Raw genomic sequence first — 15,971 nt, 5'->3', positions numbered from 1 at the left:
ACGGGGTCTTGTCATGTTGGCCAGGCTGGTCTCAAACTGCTGACCTCAAGTGATGTGCCCACCTCGGCCTCCCAAAGTGCTGAGATTACAGACGTGAGCCACCAGGCCTGGCCTTCTGCAGCTTTCTAACCTCTCTCAGCCTTTGTAGTATTAACTGTTGAGAGTTACAGCCTTGCTCTGGATCAGGCTTTGGCTGAAGGGAATGTTGTGGCTGGTTTGATCCAGACCAATGAAACTTTTTCCATATCAGCAATAAGGCTGTTTCACTTTCTCACTGTTTATGTGTTCACTGGAGTAGCATTTTTAATTTCAAGAACTTTTGCGGGCCAGGCGCAGTGGCTCATGCCTGTAATCCCAGCACTTTGGGAGGCCAAGATGGGCGGATCACCTGAGGCCGGGAGTTTTAAGACCAGCCTGACCAACATAAAGAAACTCTGTCTCTACTAAAAAAAAAAAAAAGTACAAAATTAGCTGGGCATGGTGGCACATGCCTGTAATCCCAGCTACTCGGGAGGCTGAGGCAGGAGAATCACTTGAACCGGGAGGCAGGGGCTGCAGTGGGCTGAGATCGCGCCATTGCACTCCAGCGTGGGCAACAACGGCGAAACTCCATCTCAAAAAAAAAAAGAACTTTTCCTTTGTATTCACAACTTGATTAATGCAAGAGGCTTAGCTTTCAACATGCCTTCCTCACTAAGCTTAATCATTTCTAGCATTTGATTTAAAGTGAGACAGGTGACTCTTCTATTCACTTGAACACTTAAAAGCCATTGTGGGATTGTTAATTAGCCTAATTTCAATATTACGTCTCAGGAGCCGGGCACAGTGGCTCACTCCTATAATCCCAGCACTTTGGGAGGCTGAGGCGAGCAGAACACTTGAGGTCAGGAGTTCGAGACCAGCCCAGCCAACATGGTGACCCCCATCTCCACTAAAAACACAAAAATTAGCCAGGCATGGTGGCAGACGCCTGTAATCCCAGCTACTTGGGAGGCTGAAGCCAGAGAATCACTTGAACCCGGGGGTGGTGGGGGGGAAGAGGTTGCAGTGTGCCGAGATTGCACCACTGCACTCCAGCCTGGGCGACAGAATGAAACTCTGTCTCAAATAAATATATATATATTAGTGTCTCAGGGAATAATAGGAAGGGTCAAGGACAGGGAGAGACAGAGAGTCAGGGAATGGCCAGTCGGTAGAACAGTCAGAAGAGACACATTTACAGATTAAGTTCACCACCTTCTGAGTGTGGTTCGTGGCACCCCAAAATAATTACAACAGTAACATCAAAGATCACTGATCACTACAACAAATATAACAATGAAAAAGTATGAAATACTTTGAGAGTTACCAAAATGTGACAGAGACATGAAATGAGCACATGCTGTTGGAAAAATGGTGTCAACAGACTTGCTCAATGCAAGGTTACCAAACTTTTAATATGTAAAAGAAAAAATAAGAATAAAAATAATAATAATATGGGGGGGTTGGGGGAGGCATGGTGATTCACACCCATAATCCTAGCACTTTGGGAGGCCCAGCCAGGAGAATCGCTTGAGCCCAGGACTTTGAGACCTGCCTGGGTAACACAAAAGCACAATAAAGTGAAGCAAAATAAAACGAGGTGTGCCTATATATAATAAAATAAAATAATAAACATGACATGGTAATAACAAACACCATGGTTTAATTTTTAAAGGCATTTTATATCCTTCAAAACACCTGGAAATCAATGCAAGATGATATATGGGTATTTCCTTTCTGCCCTACGTGGAAAAAAACGGAAGGCTCCAAATCAACCCAATTTGGTCTGAAGCACTTTTCTAATTAGTTTTTAATATTTACATGTTAAGAGAATTATCACAAAAATTCCAACTTTTCCTGAAAAAAAAAAAACGGGAAGAGCTGGCAATCCTAGGCCCATTAATCTCCAGGGAACAACAATCAGATTAAACCAAGAAAAGGCTGCATTCTCCTATCACACCCCACACCAATGTTTGTCTCCTGCTTATGGTTACTTTTTTAAACCAGATCTGTTCACTCACTTTTATTACATATTTGGTGCCATAAGAATTTGTAAACCCTGCTTTTGTATCATTAGGTAAATATATACTATAAATTAACAAAACTACGGAATGACCTGTTTAGTCACAAAAGACCACATAGTACACAATTCCATTCATATAAAATGTCCAGAATCGGCAAATCTAGAGAAAGGAGTAGTTTAGCAGTTGCCTCGGGCTGGGGTGGTGGGGAAGAATAGGGATGACTACTGCTAATGGGTTTAGAACTTCTTTTTGAGATGTGTTTTATAATTAGATTGTGGAGATGGCTGCACAATTCTGCAAGTAAAATGAAAACTATGAGTTGTATAAACAAGCCATACAATTTACCCATTGAAAGTGTACATAAAGCAGTTTTTTGTAAAATTGGCTTTTCAGTTGTCCTTTGTTTTCCAAGTTTCGTTTGTAATCTCTATCGTGAAATTTTCCATCTTTCTACCAATCTGTTCATAGGCAGCCATTAGAGCACCATTTCTAGCAGAAGAATACAAAATAAAGCAATTCTGAATCCTTGGTTCCATTACTGGCAGAGGATTTTATTACAATCTAAAAATATTACAATTAAATTTAAAACTTACTCTTTCTTCCTCTTGTTGCTCCCACAGATCCATGTCTTTAATTCTCTGTTCCTCGTAAGCGCTCTTTATCAAAGGAATTTCTTCCAAACGTTTGGCTCTTTCAAAATAGTCAATCTGAATGACACGAAAACACATGCAGTTTTTAAAAATCTCTCTTAACTTGGTATGTTAAAGGTTTACCAATCCTTTCATTTACCTTCTTTTCTTGATTCTTTAGGCGTTCTTGAAGTTCCTTCTTTTCTTTCTCCAGTTGTTCAACCTGTTTAGCCATGATAAAATCTGGATCCAATTCCTCAAGGTCCTGAAAGGTAATACAAATGCACAATTGTTAATAAGGATAAACAAGTAATGCCTAACATAACTCACTGCTTTCTAGAATAAAATCCTAGATTGCTTTTACTGTTACAATGGGTGATAATTTAGGAAATGTAAAAATATTATACAATAGCCTTATTTCCATTTGACCATAAGGAAAAAAATATCCCTACATCTTTTTCTCACTCCTCCAACCTACATCTACCCAGACTCTACTAAATAGGGTAAGCAAACCTAATCCAAAAACCCAAAATCTGAAATGCTCCCAATTTTAACACTTTCTGAGCACCAACATGGTGCCACAAGTGTAAAATTCCACTCCTGACCCATGTGACAGGTCAGTCAAAATGCATTCAAAACTTTGTTTCATGCACAAAATTATGTAAAATAGTGTATAAAATTACCTTCAGGCTATGTGTATAAGGTGTCTATGAAACAGGTCATGTGTGGTGGCTCACACCTGTAACCCCAGCAATTTGGGAGGCTGAGGCCAGTAGATCACTTGAGGTCAGGAGTTGGAGACCAGCCTGGCCAACATGGTGAAACCTGTCTCTACTAAAAATACAAAAATTAGCCAGGTATGGTGGCAGGCGCCTGTAATCCCAGCTACTTGGGAGGCTGAGGCAGGAGAATCACTTGAACCCGGGAGGCGGAGGTTACAGTAAGCTGAGATCACATCACTGCACTCCAGCCTGGGCAACAAGAATAAGACTCCGTCTCAAAAAAAATAAAAAACACAAAACTTCACATAGCAATAAACATAGGCTTACTCACAGATTTAGTCTGGACCAGCTGTACCAAAAGGCATGAAATAACCCAGTAAGCCAACAAATGGTAAAGGACTATGGTTCTAAGAGTACAAAATACCTGGATAAAACTAATTTTTTAATGACTAAGATGCTACATACTTCAATATCAATATCTTTGAATGCTTTGGCACCCAGTTCTGTTTTCTTGATCTGCTCCAAACGCTCTCGGACAGTTTTCTTTTTGATTTGTTCATGTTCTTGTAAGATACGCTCCTTCTCTCTTTCCTTTGCTTCCTGGCGCAGCCTCTCTTCCTCAGCCTTCCGTACTTTCTGGAGTTCAGCTTCCCTCTGTTCCAATTCTTCTTTCTCACGCTGAATATTCAGACTCTCAAGGCGCTCTTTTCTTTCCTCAATTGTCTGGCGGCGAGCCAGGATCCGCTGGTGCTCTTTTCGTGAATTTTTAAGGTATGCAGTAACAGCCAACTGATGCTGTTCTTCTTTCTCTTGCTTCAAAAACAAATGAATTTTTTTAAATGACCAAAATTAACATTGTCTGGTATTAGGCATCAAAGAAATTACAAAATAATCCTGATGCACCGCCTTTCTATGTATCTGCGTTTGATAATGGAAGATGACACTATCCAAGTTGTTTTCGGTATTAAATGCTATGGTGTTGCTCCTATTCAGTCTTTTAATAGCAATGACGCAGCTAAAGAAGCTCTCCTAGCTAAGACAACTTTTCTCTGCACCTAACCTACCTTAGGTGTTCATTAACAGAGCTCACAAACAAGAAATAACTTGTTACAGGCAGTGGCTCACGTGTGTAATCCCAGCACTTTTGGGAGGCCAAGGCGGGTGGATCACTTGAGGCCAGAGTTTGAGACCAGCATGGCCAACGTGGTGAAACCCCATCTCTACTAAAAATACAAAACATTAGCTGGGCACGTGGTACGTGCCTGTAGTCCTAACTACACAGGAGGCTGAGGCACAAGAATTGCTTGAACCCAGGAGAAGAGACTGCAATGAGCCGAGATGGCGTCACTGCACTCCAGCCTGGGTGAGAGTGAGACTCCATCTCAAAAAAGAAAAAAAAAGAAATAAGCAGGAGGGAAAAATCCAGTCACTGTATTTCACTATTTGAGGAATCTTATGTCTACTCTGTTGTTTCTGTAACATAATCCACCCTATTACATTACCTACACAGAGCAGTATTTTGTTCGATGGAAGAAAGCTCAATGATTTGTGTATTTGATCAAATAACAAAACTACCAAGTACAATTCTATAGGAAATATAAATCCCTTCTCTCAGATATTGTCTTAAACCTTTTTGTGAAAGACATAGAGTAAGAGTCCCTCAAAACTTCTGGGATTTATTTCCCTGGGAAGATGCATACCAGTATATGAGCTGGTTTAATGACTTCAAGTGCTTTTGCAAGTACTGAGGACATGGCTGTCAGCTGGTTTCTTATCTGCTCTGAAGGCATGCTTTGCAAATGAGGACCAATCGGAGCATCTTCTCGAGTAGCATAATTCAAATCAGATCCAAAACTCAGGGTCCGAGAAGTGTGATCAATACGAACCTTTGAAAATTAAATTCTCAATGGTTAAATCCATAAGTAAGCATGAAGTCAAAAAGTAACAGAAGAATGTCATATACAAAAGCTGGAAAAGTTCACTCAGTAAACTTTAAAATGGTATCACTGTACCAAAAGCTGAGAGACAGAAGATATGTGTCTTTCTAGTCCTCAAGGGCCTTCTCCTGTCTCCTTACAGCACATACCTACCTGCAAGTCGCAATGCCTGGCTGCATCTACTATGGCCCGTTCCAGCTGGAAAGCATCAACAAAAGGAACCAGAGAAGTCAAACGAGAAAACTCAATGCTCTGATAAATCTGTGACACCTGCATAGAAAACAAAGGGTTAATAACACTAGCCACTATTTATTCAGCACCTTTTATGTGCAATCTCATGACAGTCATGGGAAGTAGAAATTATGCCAGAGAATTTATGTTAGCAGTACATTGTTAAAGCCAGAATGCTAATCCCAGACTATCAACTCTAAACTCCATGCTTTGAGAACCATTATCATACTATTCCTCAAACCTATCATCTTTTCAAATCCTAGTTGTCGTAAAACAAAAAAGCCTAAAAACCTGCTACTTACCAAATATACTTAAACACTTCTTATAGAATTTTTGTCTGAAGGAGACTGGCAGCATTACTATTTATAGTTATACTGCTAATTAGCCTTCAATTATTTGTATAGCACAGAAGAAATAACACTACTCACATAAACAAAAGAAAGCAGGTCAATGAAATGTGCACAAATACTGAGATGAAAAATATAATAAAACGCCCTCCTTCCCAAATGAAACAAATGGAAAACAAAATGGGAGCACTTACTTACTTAAGCCACTGGACTAAAATATATGAAAAGGCTGTCTCATTCACTCATGGTGGGAGGGTCTATCAATCTAGGCTTCTGAATAGCTATTAAAGCTTTAAATCCATAAACCCTATGACTAATTCCACTTCTTATGCCACAGAAAGTAATAGAAGTATGCAAAGATACATGTACGAGGCCGGGCGCGGTTGCTCACGCCTGTAATCCCAGCACTTTGGGAGGCCGAGGCGGGCGGATCACGAGGTCAGGAGATTGAGACCATCCTGGCTAACACGGTGAAACCCCGTCTCTACTAAAAATACAAAAAAAAATTAGCCGGGTGAGGTGGCAGGCGCCTGTAGTCCCAGCTACGCGGGAGGCTGAGGCAGGAGAATGGCGTGAACCCCGGGGGGCGGAGCCTGCAGTGAGCCGAGATCGCGCCACTGCACTCCGGCCTGGGTGAAAGAGCGAGACTCCGTCTCAAAAAAAAAAAAAAAAAAAAAAGATAAATGTACAAAAGATGCTCCATGCTACAAGATTTCTAACAGGAAAAAAAAAAATCTAGGAATACAGGTTTTCATCAAAAGAGTCTGAATACACACACCACGGTACCTTAAATGGAGTAAGGTAGCCCTACATTACTAACAAGGAAAAATGCCCAAAGATAGTGTTCCGCCAAAAAAAAAAGGGTCCGTTACAAAATATGTAAATATAATAATTCTGATTTTCAAATTAATAAATAGACTAATTTTTGGCAGGGGCAGAACTTGGGGAAGTTCTCACTGCCTAGACAGTTCTAGATTTTTCCAGTTTTTAGTTTCATGATAAGCACATACAATCACAAAGCTTTTTTTATTTTTTTATTTTTACCTGCTGCAGAAGGCGGAGGATAGTGTTGTTTTGCAGTTGTGGCACATACTGCTGCAATTCCGGTTCCTTTTCAGGTTGTTCCCTAACCCAATTTAGAACCTATAAAATCCATTAAATTGAAAGAGAATCACACTTTCTACATAAGAGATACTAAAACATCTAAAACTCTATCAGTTTTTTTAATATACAAAAACATCATCCAATGCAAAGAAATACAAAATGTATCATGAAGCTACTGATACTTGTTTGAAGGTGACTGGCAGCAATGGCTAAATTAGTCATGCTGCTAATTAACCTTCAAAGGTTTGTTTAGCACATCAGATATATCTTTTCTCTTGAAATAAAGAAAAAAGACAATGAAATGTGCACTGAATTCCAACATATAGGACAAAACTTCCCTCTTAACAAATATGAATACAACTCAAAACTGCAATAAGGCCAACTCTGTGGTAACAACCAGAACTTAAATACAAAGGCTTACCTTTGTGACTCGCTCACAGAGTTTTAATGGGTTAAATTCCACTTCAAGCCAATTGTAAAGGTCTTTCACTTCTGGGACAACATATTGTAGTACATTAAATCTGACCTACAGTAAGCAAAACAAAAGATGTAACTGCCAAAGGAAATTTTCCAACTAAAATTCTGAACTTAGTATAAATGATAGCATTGGAAATCTGGAAAATGATTTAAAAAATCATCAAGCCTCAACCTCCTCTAAATTTACCAAAAATGAATCCAAAGTACAACTATGCTGGGTCTCTTGCCCCACACTATGCACACTAACCTATCGTGAAAAGCCCCGCAAGTATGTAAAAAGGAAATGAAACTCTAAAAAACACAACTACAACCAATTAAATATTCACAAAGACAACTACTGTGGCCAATAGAATATTTTATTACCAATAACAAGGAAAATACCAGTTTTACTTTTATATAAATTGTCACACAAAAATTATCATGGCAGCACTACTAATAGCCCCAAACTGGGGAGAATTCACATACTCATCAATAGGATAGTGGTGTGTTCATAAAATAAACATAAATGCTCAAAAAAGAACAGCTACATAGAACACAAGAATAAATCTCACAAACATAACTGTGAGAAAAGAATTTCACATATCACCCCATTTATATGGATTTCAATTTTGCCATGGAATACGTCATTTTTTAAGAACTGTTAACCCAAGGGCAGAATAACTGCTTGGACAGAGCAAAGCACAGAAGTGTGTACCCATAGAGAGTGCGTGACAAAACTGAGGCAAATATTGGCAGATCGCATCCCCAAGCAAGGAGGGCACCCACACATGCGAGCATTCAGGTCTAAGGTTAACTCTAAAATGGGTACCAGGCTGACATCCTACAACATTCTAACACTTCCCCCTTATAAGCATCCATATATCTTTACTGCAATAAGGTGTGGTATATGCATACAAATAAAATTCCCTAACTCGGAATCTGCCTTTAAGAGAAAAAAAAAAAATTCCCAGCTCTAATTTCATTCCTATCAAGTTATTTTAGATTCTTCATGTAGCTCCGCTTCCGAATATGGAAATGTGAAAGGCTGCCATAATCTACTAAATTATATTTCTCACTAAAATACACGATTGGTTTGCTGATTTAAAAGTCACTCTTAGGAATGTCTGAGTCTTTTCCTGAGATAATGGAATCACTGCTTCATAAATCTGGTTATGGAAGCCTAACGCTCAGGTATTGACCTTGGATATATGGTCAACTCAAGAAGTTGATAAATGCCTCTTGGCAGTCAGCTAATCCATTCACTTGACACTAATTGGTATCCTTCTAAAACTCTACACTCTATGGGCACAATGAGGACCCTAATCTAGATGCCCTAGCTGTTGGTCCAATGCTACCCATCATTGGCAAGTGATCACCGAATGACTTGCTCACAGAGTTTTAGTGGCTCAAATTCTACTTCCAGCCAATTGTAAATGTCTTTCGCTTCTGAGACAACATATTGCAGTATATTAAATCTAAGTCTAAGAGATCACCTTTTTTTTTTGAGATGGAGTCTCGCTCTGTCACCCAGGCTAGAGTGCAGTGGCACGATCTCAGCTCACTGCAACCTATGCCTCCCGGGTTCAAGCGATTCTCCTGCCTCAGCCTCCCGAGTAGCTAGGATTACACGCATGCATCACCATGCCCAGCTAACTTTTTTTTTTTTTTTTTTTTTTGTATTTTTAGTAGAGATGGGGTTTCACCACGATGGCCAAGCTCATTTCGAACTCCTGACCTGAAGTGATCCACCCGCCTTGGCCTCCCAAAGTGCTAGGATTAGACGTGAGCCACCGTGCCTGGCCGACATCACCTTTAACAGCAAGGTGACATGGATTATCCTTCCAGTGTGGCACATTTCTTCAGCTTTAAAAATTAGAAGCAAATTTTTTATTAGCAAATGTTTTATTTGCTAATGAAACCTCTTTCTCAAGACACTGCTGTTGCTTTATTACACTGAGTCCTACATCGGTCCCATAAACAGAAAGTTGAACTCTCTGGGCAGTGGCAGCAGAGAAAAACATGGAGGAATACAAAGTAGAAAAAAAGCTGCTCTGCAGGAACTCTTTGCAAAAGTTAACTACAAAGCGAATCTGCATTACTATGTCACAAAAGAAAAATGCCACTATCTAGAAGTTATTTGTTCTTACTTAAATTGACTACTGCAGAAAATTTAGGCCTTTTATCTAGCTTTTATCAGAGTGAATATGTGTTTCCTTAGAATACATTTTAAAAATACCTAAGAGAGCCTGCCATTATCTTTTTGATTATTGCTCTATTCATGAATTAGGGACTGTTAATGATTTAAACTCCGTTTTTGGTAAACATACAGCCAAGGCGATTTTTCCTTAATACTCTTCTCTAGTACTTATCCCTCTTTCTCTTATCCCAAAGTAATCTACTGGAGGCGATTCTAATAACCAAGTCAGACTGTTATGATGAGAATCCCTAGAATCTCAGCTCCCCTAGAATACAACTTCTGCTTTCAGTTTCACTTGCTAGGCACATAACAGGCACTCAACAAATTTCCACTAAATGGAAGATTCCATCAATGTGAAACACTAAAGAGATACCCAAATCTGGCTGGCGCGGTGGCACACCTGTAATCCCAGCACTTAGGGAAGCGAAGGGGGATGGATCACTTGAGGCCAGGAGTTCGCGACCAGCCTAGCCAACGTGGCAAAATCCCATCTCCACTAAAAATACAAAAAACCACTGTAGTGGTGCGCGCCTGTAATTCCAGCTACTTGGGAGGCTGAGGTAGGAGAATCACTTGAACCTGGGAGGTGGTAATTACAGAGAACTGAAATCGCACCACTGCACTCCAGCCTGAGCAACAGAGCTAGACCCTGTCTCAAAAAACAACAACAACAGCCAGGCGCGGTGGCTCAAGCCTGTAATCCCAGCACTTTGGGAGGCCGAGGCGGGCGGATCACGAGGTCAGGAGATCGAGACCATCCTGGCTAACACGGTGAAACCCCGTCTCTACTAAAAATACAAAAAATTAGCCAGGCGTGGTGGTGGGCGCCTGTAGTCCCAGCTACTTGGAGAGGTTGAGGCAGGAGAATGGCGTGAACCCGGGAGGCGGAGCTTGCAGTGAGCCGAGATCACGCCACTGCACTCCAGCCTGGGCAACAGAGCAAGACTCCATCTCAAAAAAAAAAAAACAACAACAACAACAACAACAACAACACGTCTTAGGCTCCACACTCTAAAACTTTTGTATTATATCTGCTGGGTAAAACCTAGAAATCTGCATTTTAAAAAGTATTTCACATACAATTTCACTGAATAACCCTAATTAAGTCCATACTATTTAATAACATAAAATGAAAGTTTAAAAGAGAAAAAAGTTGAAAATATTTTAGTTCTTCAGACATTGAACATCAGACACTGAAGGTAAGTCTACCTTACCTTCTCCCCTAGTGATACGGTTTGGATCTGTGTACCCACCCAAATCTCGTGTTCAACTGTAATCTCCAATGTTGGAGTGTGGCCTGGTGGGAGGTGACTAAATCATGGGGGCAGTTTCTAATGATTTAGCACCATCCCCCTAGGCCCATCCTCATGATAAAAGAGTTCTCCCAAGATCTGGTGTTGTTTAAGTATGTGGTACCCTCCCCCTCTGTCTTCCTCCTGCTCCAGCCGTATAAGCCATACCTGCTTCCCGTTCCCCTTCCACCATGACGGTAATTTTCCTGAGGTCTCCCCAGATGCAGAAGCCACTATACTTCCTACACAGCCTGTGGAACCCTGAGCCAATTAAACCTCTTTTCTTTATAAATTACCCAGTCTCAGGTATTTCCTTTTTGTTTGTTCGTTCGTTTGAGAAGGAGTCTCACTCTGTCGCCCAGGCTGGAGTGCAGCAGCACGATCTCAGCTCACTGCAACCTCCGCCTCCCGGGTTCCAGCGATTCTCCTGACTCAGCCTCCTGCGTAGCTGGGACTACAGGTGTGCGCCACTACGCCCAGCTAATTTTTTGTTATTTTTAGGAGAGACCGGCTTTCGCCATGTTTGCCAGGCTGGTCTTGAATTCCTGACCTCAGGTGATCCACCCACCTCAGCCTCCCAAAGTGCTGGGATTACAGGCATGAACCACCACACCCGGCCTTGGGTATTTATAACAGTGCGAGAACATACTAACACACCTAGCCTCTTCATATTTCCCACACACAGCTTAATTAGTTTTCCTAGAGCCCCCATGAAATAAGCCATGACTCTTCTTGCCCATCATCACTTTTTCTCTTACTGACTGGCCCACGGTATTCCCCAGAGCCAACCCAAGTCCTGCTACATCAAAACTCCCACCAATTTAACCCCTGCTCACCCACTGGCACGGAACTGCCTCAAGTGAACAGTGACTGACACACCAGTGCTTCCCTGTCCATACATCAGAACCCTTGGCACTGAATCAGAATTCCTAGTATTTAATCATGAGTTATTAAACCTGACCACAAAGTTTTCTGCCCAAAGCTACAAAAATCCTCAAATTAATACTAACCATATCATTAATAAGGCCAATTCGTGTCGGTGGGGCTTGAAGACCTAGTAGTGTTGCAAGGCGACGCTGTTTTTCAACTATAATGCCATCCATATCCAGAAGTCGAGCAATATCCGTACGCTCAGGAGTAATAGGGATGGAAAGAGTGGCTAAAAGGACTCTAGTAGACATTCTATGGAGAACAAAGTTTTAAATCTGTTAGGTTTGTAAATGATACTTGACAAGCAGAAAAGCACTTCTCTTTAATCTTACGGTAAGGCGTGCTAGTAACAGAACGTGTACACCACCATGGTGCACAATACTCATAAATATTATTCCATCAAAGCATGGGAGTAAGAGAAATGGACTGTGTTTAAACGAATACTTGGAGAATCAGGACTTCATCTATCCACTCAGTACTGTCAGTGTTTTCTAGCTTCAGAAGAAGATTGTGATTGGCCGGGAGCGGTGGCTCACGCCTGTAATCCCAGAACTTTGAGAGGCTAAGGGGGGCGGAACACGAGGTCAGGAGATCGGGACCATCCTGGCTAACACGGGGAAACCCCATCTCTACTAAAAATACAAAAAAATTAGCCGGGCGTGGTGGCTGGCGCCTGTAATCCCAGCTATTCAAGAGGCTGAGGCAGGAGAATGGCGTGAACCTGGGAGGCGGAGCTTGCAGTGAGCCAAGATCGCACCACTGCACTCCAGCCTGGGCGACAGAGCCATACTCCATCTCAAAAAAAAAAAAAAAGAAAGAAAAAGATTGTGATTAAATGACAGAAAAGGCATATTCATATACCCCAGAGTTCCTTACAAAATTAAGGCAGGTTTAAAAACTAAGGAAATGGCTGGGCACAGTGGCTCACGCCTGTAATCCCAACACTTTGGGAGGCCAAAGCAGATGGATCACCTGAGGTCAGGAGTTCTAGACCAGCCTGGACAACATGGTGAAACCCCATCTCTACTAAAAATACAAAAATTAGCCAGACATGGTGATAGGCACCTGTAATCCCAGCTACTCAGGAGGCTGAGACAGGAGAATCAGTTGAACCCAGGAGGCGGAGGGTGCAGTGAGCCGAGATTACGCCACTGGACTCCAGCCTGGGCGGCAGAGTTGAGACTGTCTCAAAAAAAAAAAAAAAAAAAAAAAAAAAACCTAAGGAAATAAGTGGCAATAAGGGAGAAAAAAATTAGAAGAATCACAAGTGAACAGTATTATGGTAGTGAGGGAGACGGGGAGACAAGAACCAGAAGCTAAATTTTCACATCCCTGAAAGACAAGAAGTCAGGCTGCATTCAGAGCATGGGAGGACCCCAAAGACTGTGAGCCCTGGAGCCGAAGGGCTAGCATCTCCCCTTCACCATTTCCAAGACTGTGACCTTAGGCAAGATACTTAATTTTCTGAGTCATAAGGCTATTGCAAAGATTAAACCAAATAATGTACTAAGGGCTAGACAGCCTAATGCTATTATTATAGTACTCTCTGAAGGCAAGCTATGTGTCTGGAAGAACATGTTTTTCCTTAAAACAGATGTGGGTCAGGCGCAGTGGCTTATGCCTGTAATCCCAGCACTTTGGGAGGCTGAGGTGGGTGGATCACCTGAGGTCAGGAGTTCAAGACCAGCCTGGCTAACATGGTGAAACCCCGTTTCTACTAAAAATACAAAAAAAAAAAAAAAAAAAATTACAAAAAAAATTAGCCAGGCGTGGTGGTGCACGCATGTAATCCCAGCTACTCGGGAGGCTGAGGCAGGAGAAGCGCTTGAACCCAGGAGGTGGAGGTTGCAGTGAGCCGAGATCGCGCCATTGCACTCCAGCTTGGGCAACAAGAGCGAAATTCCATCTCAAAAAAAAAAAGGATGTGAATTACATAAGTGACAGTGGATGCCATAATGGACACCATCCTCAAGAGTTTCTAAGAAAATATACTAGTGGCCAGGCGTAGTGGCTCATGCCTATAAATCCCAACACATTGGGAGCCTGAGGCAGTAGATCACTTGAGACTAGAAGCTTGGAGACCAGCCTGGGCAATATCAGACCCTGTCTCCACAAAAAAAATTAAACATTAGCTGGACGTGGTGGCGCTCGCTGGTAGTCTCTGCTACTCAGAAGGCTGAGGTGGAAGAATCGCCTGAGCCCAGGAGTTCAAGGATGCATGCAGTGAGCTACAACACACCACTACACTCCATCCTTAGCAAGGAAGAAAGACCCTATCAGAAAGGAAAGAAAGACCATATCAGAAAGCAAAGAAATAGAGAACAAAGGAGAGAAAGAAGAAAATATGCTAGTGGGACTCATTTAATTCGTCCCATGAATTGCTCTAAAATAGTTATACATAAGAAAGACAATTTGCTGTACGTAATTCTACTGGATAACAAAATAATTGGTCGACCAATACAAGAAAACAGGTGGTATGTGTGTTACCTAAGTCCAATAGCATTTTTTTTTTTTTTGAGATGGAGTCTTGCACTATCATCCAGGCTGGAGTGCAGTGGCACAATCTCAGCTCACCACAACCTACGCCTCCCGGGTTCAAGCCATTCTCCGGCCTCAGCCTCCTTCCGGAGTAGCTGGGATTACAGGCATGCGCCACCACACCCAGCTGTTTTTTGTATTTTTAGTAGAGATGGGGTTTTGCCATGTTGGCCAGGCTGGTTGGTCTTGAACTCCTAACCCTAAGCGATCCGTCCACCTTGGCCTCCCAAAAGTGCTGGGATTACAGGCATGAGTTGCTGCGCCTAGCCAGAAATGTATTTTTTTTTAAGTGACAGAAAACAGGTTATACGTAATGTTAAAAATAATAAAATGGAAGACTATGCCTTCGGGGCTCATTTCTATAGTTTATTGCTACAGAAGTTTCTCTGAACATGTGGAGCACAGGGGAAAAAATGGTCTATAGGTTGTTGGGTTATAGACCCTTCCTTTTACATTCATATGTATTTATATGAGAATACACGTCCCAAATATTCTACACTTAATATTTTGCAATCAGGAAAAAATGACTTGATAGAAGTATTTACCCTGCCGGGCGTGGTGGCTCACACCTGTAATCCCAGCACTTTGGGAGGCCAAACCAGGAGGATCACCTGAGGACAGGAGTTCGAGGACAGCCTGGCCAACATCGTGAAACCCCATCTCTACCAAAAATACAAAAAATTAGCCAGGCACGGTGGTGCACACCTGTAATCCCAGCTACTCCAGAAACTGAGTCAGGAGAATCGCTTGTACCCAGCAGGCAGAGGATGCAGTGAGCCAAGATCGTGCCACTGCACTCCAGCCTGGGCAACAAGGCAACAAAGCAAGACTCTGTCTTGCAAAAAAAAAAAAAAAAAAAAAAAAAAGGTATTTTTCTTAATTTTCTATTTGTTCTAAGAATAGACTCTAAATACCTGTATGTGGATAGAAAGCTCATCCGTTAAATGTGTTTTTCCTAATACTCAAATTTCTCAATTGGGCTTTTAGTGGAGTTACGTATCATCTGAGGTGAGGAGTTCAAGACCAACTACTAAAGTCGAAGAATACTGTTCAGAAGGGCAATGTCTTAAGACGTCTGTAATAGTCACAACTGGGGGTGGTTGCTACTGGCATCTAACGGGTAGAAGCTGGGGATGCTGCTAAACAACCTGCAGTACACAGGACAGCCCCACAACTAAGAATTATCCAACCCAAAATGTCAGTAGTGCAGAGGCTGAGAAACCATGGCCTAGAATATACCATGTCATATAATAGACAATATTTGTTACTGAATTTCAACATTATCCAAGTATAACACTCTTACCTTTGCATCTCATCTTGTGTAAGATTCTTTCTCATTTCTCTAGAGAGATGGTAAAGACGATGGAGTGTAGATGCATGAAAAAGAGCATTTCCAGATTTCCAAAACACAGTTGAGACTTTGTTATAGTAATTTGCCATCAACTGAGGTTTAGGTGGTTTTTTAGACAAGGAGAATAGCCCATGAATATCTTCCACAGCTTTGAATGCTTCCTAAAATTAGGAGTATAAATTAAAGTCATTG

At 41.6% G+C, this 15,971-nt stretch overlaps 1 protein-coding gene and 2 non-coding genes across 3 annotated transcripts in view; all 3 read right to left on the bottom strand.

Moving 5' to 3' along the window:
• Positions 1 to 15,971, bottom strand: part of EIF3A (eukaryotic translation initiation factor 3 subunit A) — a 48,097-nt gene that overhangs the window by 20,723 nt on the left and 11,403 nt on the right. Inside the window, exons 6-14 of the mRNA XM_032176601.2 lie at positions 15,732 to 15,940; positions 11,971 to 12,142; positions 7,437 to 7,541; positions 6,956 to 7,054; positions 5,487 to 5,603; positions 5,097 to 5,282; positions 3,862 to 4,209; positions 2,835 to 2,939; positions 2,639 to 2,752 (exon numbers count right to left, since the gene is read on the bottom strand). Coding sequence (XP_032032492.1) covers positions 2,639 to 2,752; positions 2,835 to 2,939; positions 3,862 to 4,209; positions 5,097 to 5,282; positions 5,487 to 5,603; positions 6,956 to 7,054; positions 7,437 to 7,541; positions 11,971 to 12,142; positions 15,732 to 15,940 — 1,455 coding nt within the window. The remainder of the gene's footprint in view (positions 1 to 2,638; positions 2,753 to 2,834; positions 2,940 to 3,861; positions 4,210 to 5,096; positions 5,283 to 5,486; positions 5,604 to 6,955; positions 7,055 to 7,436; positions 7,542 to 11,970; positions 12,143 to 15,731; positions 15,941 to 15,971) is intronic.
• LOC116466193 (small nucleolar RNA SNORA19) lies at positions 5,896 to 6,027 on the bottom strand. Its single transcript, XR_004247432.1, has one exon. It is a non-coding gene; the product is annotated as a small nucleolar RNA SNORA19 (small nucleolar RNA).
• Positions 7,196 to 7,324, bottom strand: LOC116466194 (small nucleolar RNA SNORA19). Its single transcript, XR_004247433.1, has one exon. It is a non-coding gene; the product is annotated as a small nucleolar RNA SNORA19 (small nucleolar RNA).

Source organism: Hylobates moloch, unplaced genomic scaffold (genome assembly GCF_009828535.3).
Source record: "Hylobates moloch isolate HMO894 unplaced genomic scaffold, HMol_V3 SCAFFOLD_3, whole genome shotgun sequence".
NCBI classification, from domain to species: Eukaryota; Metazoa; Chordata; class Mammalia; order Primates; family Hylobatidae; genus Hylobates; species Hylobates moloch.
This window is presented reverse-complemented; position numbering and strand designations above follow the sequence as displayed.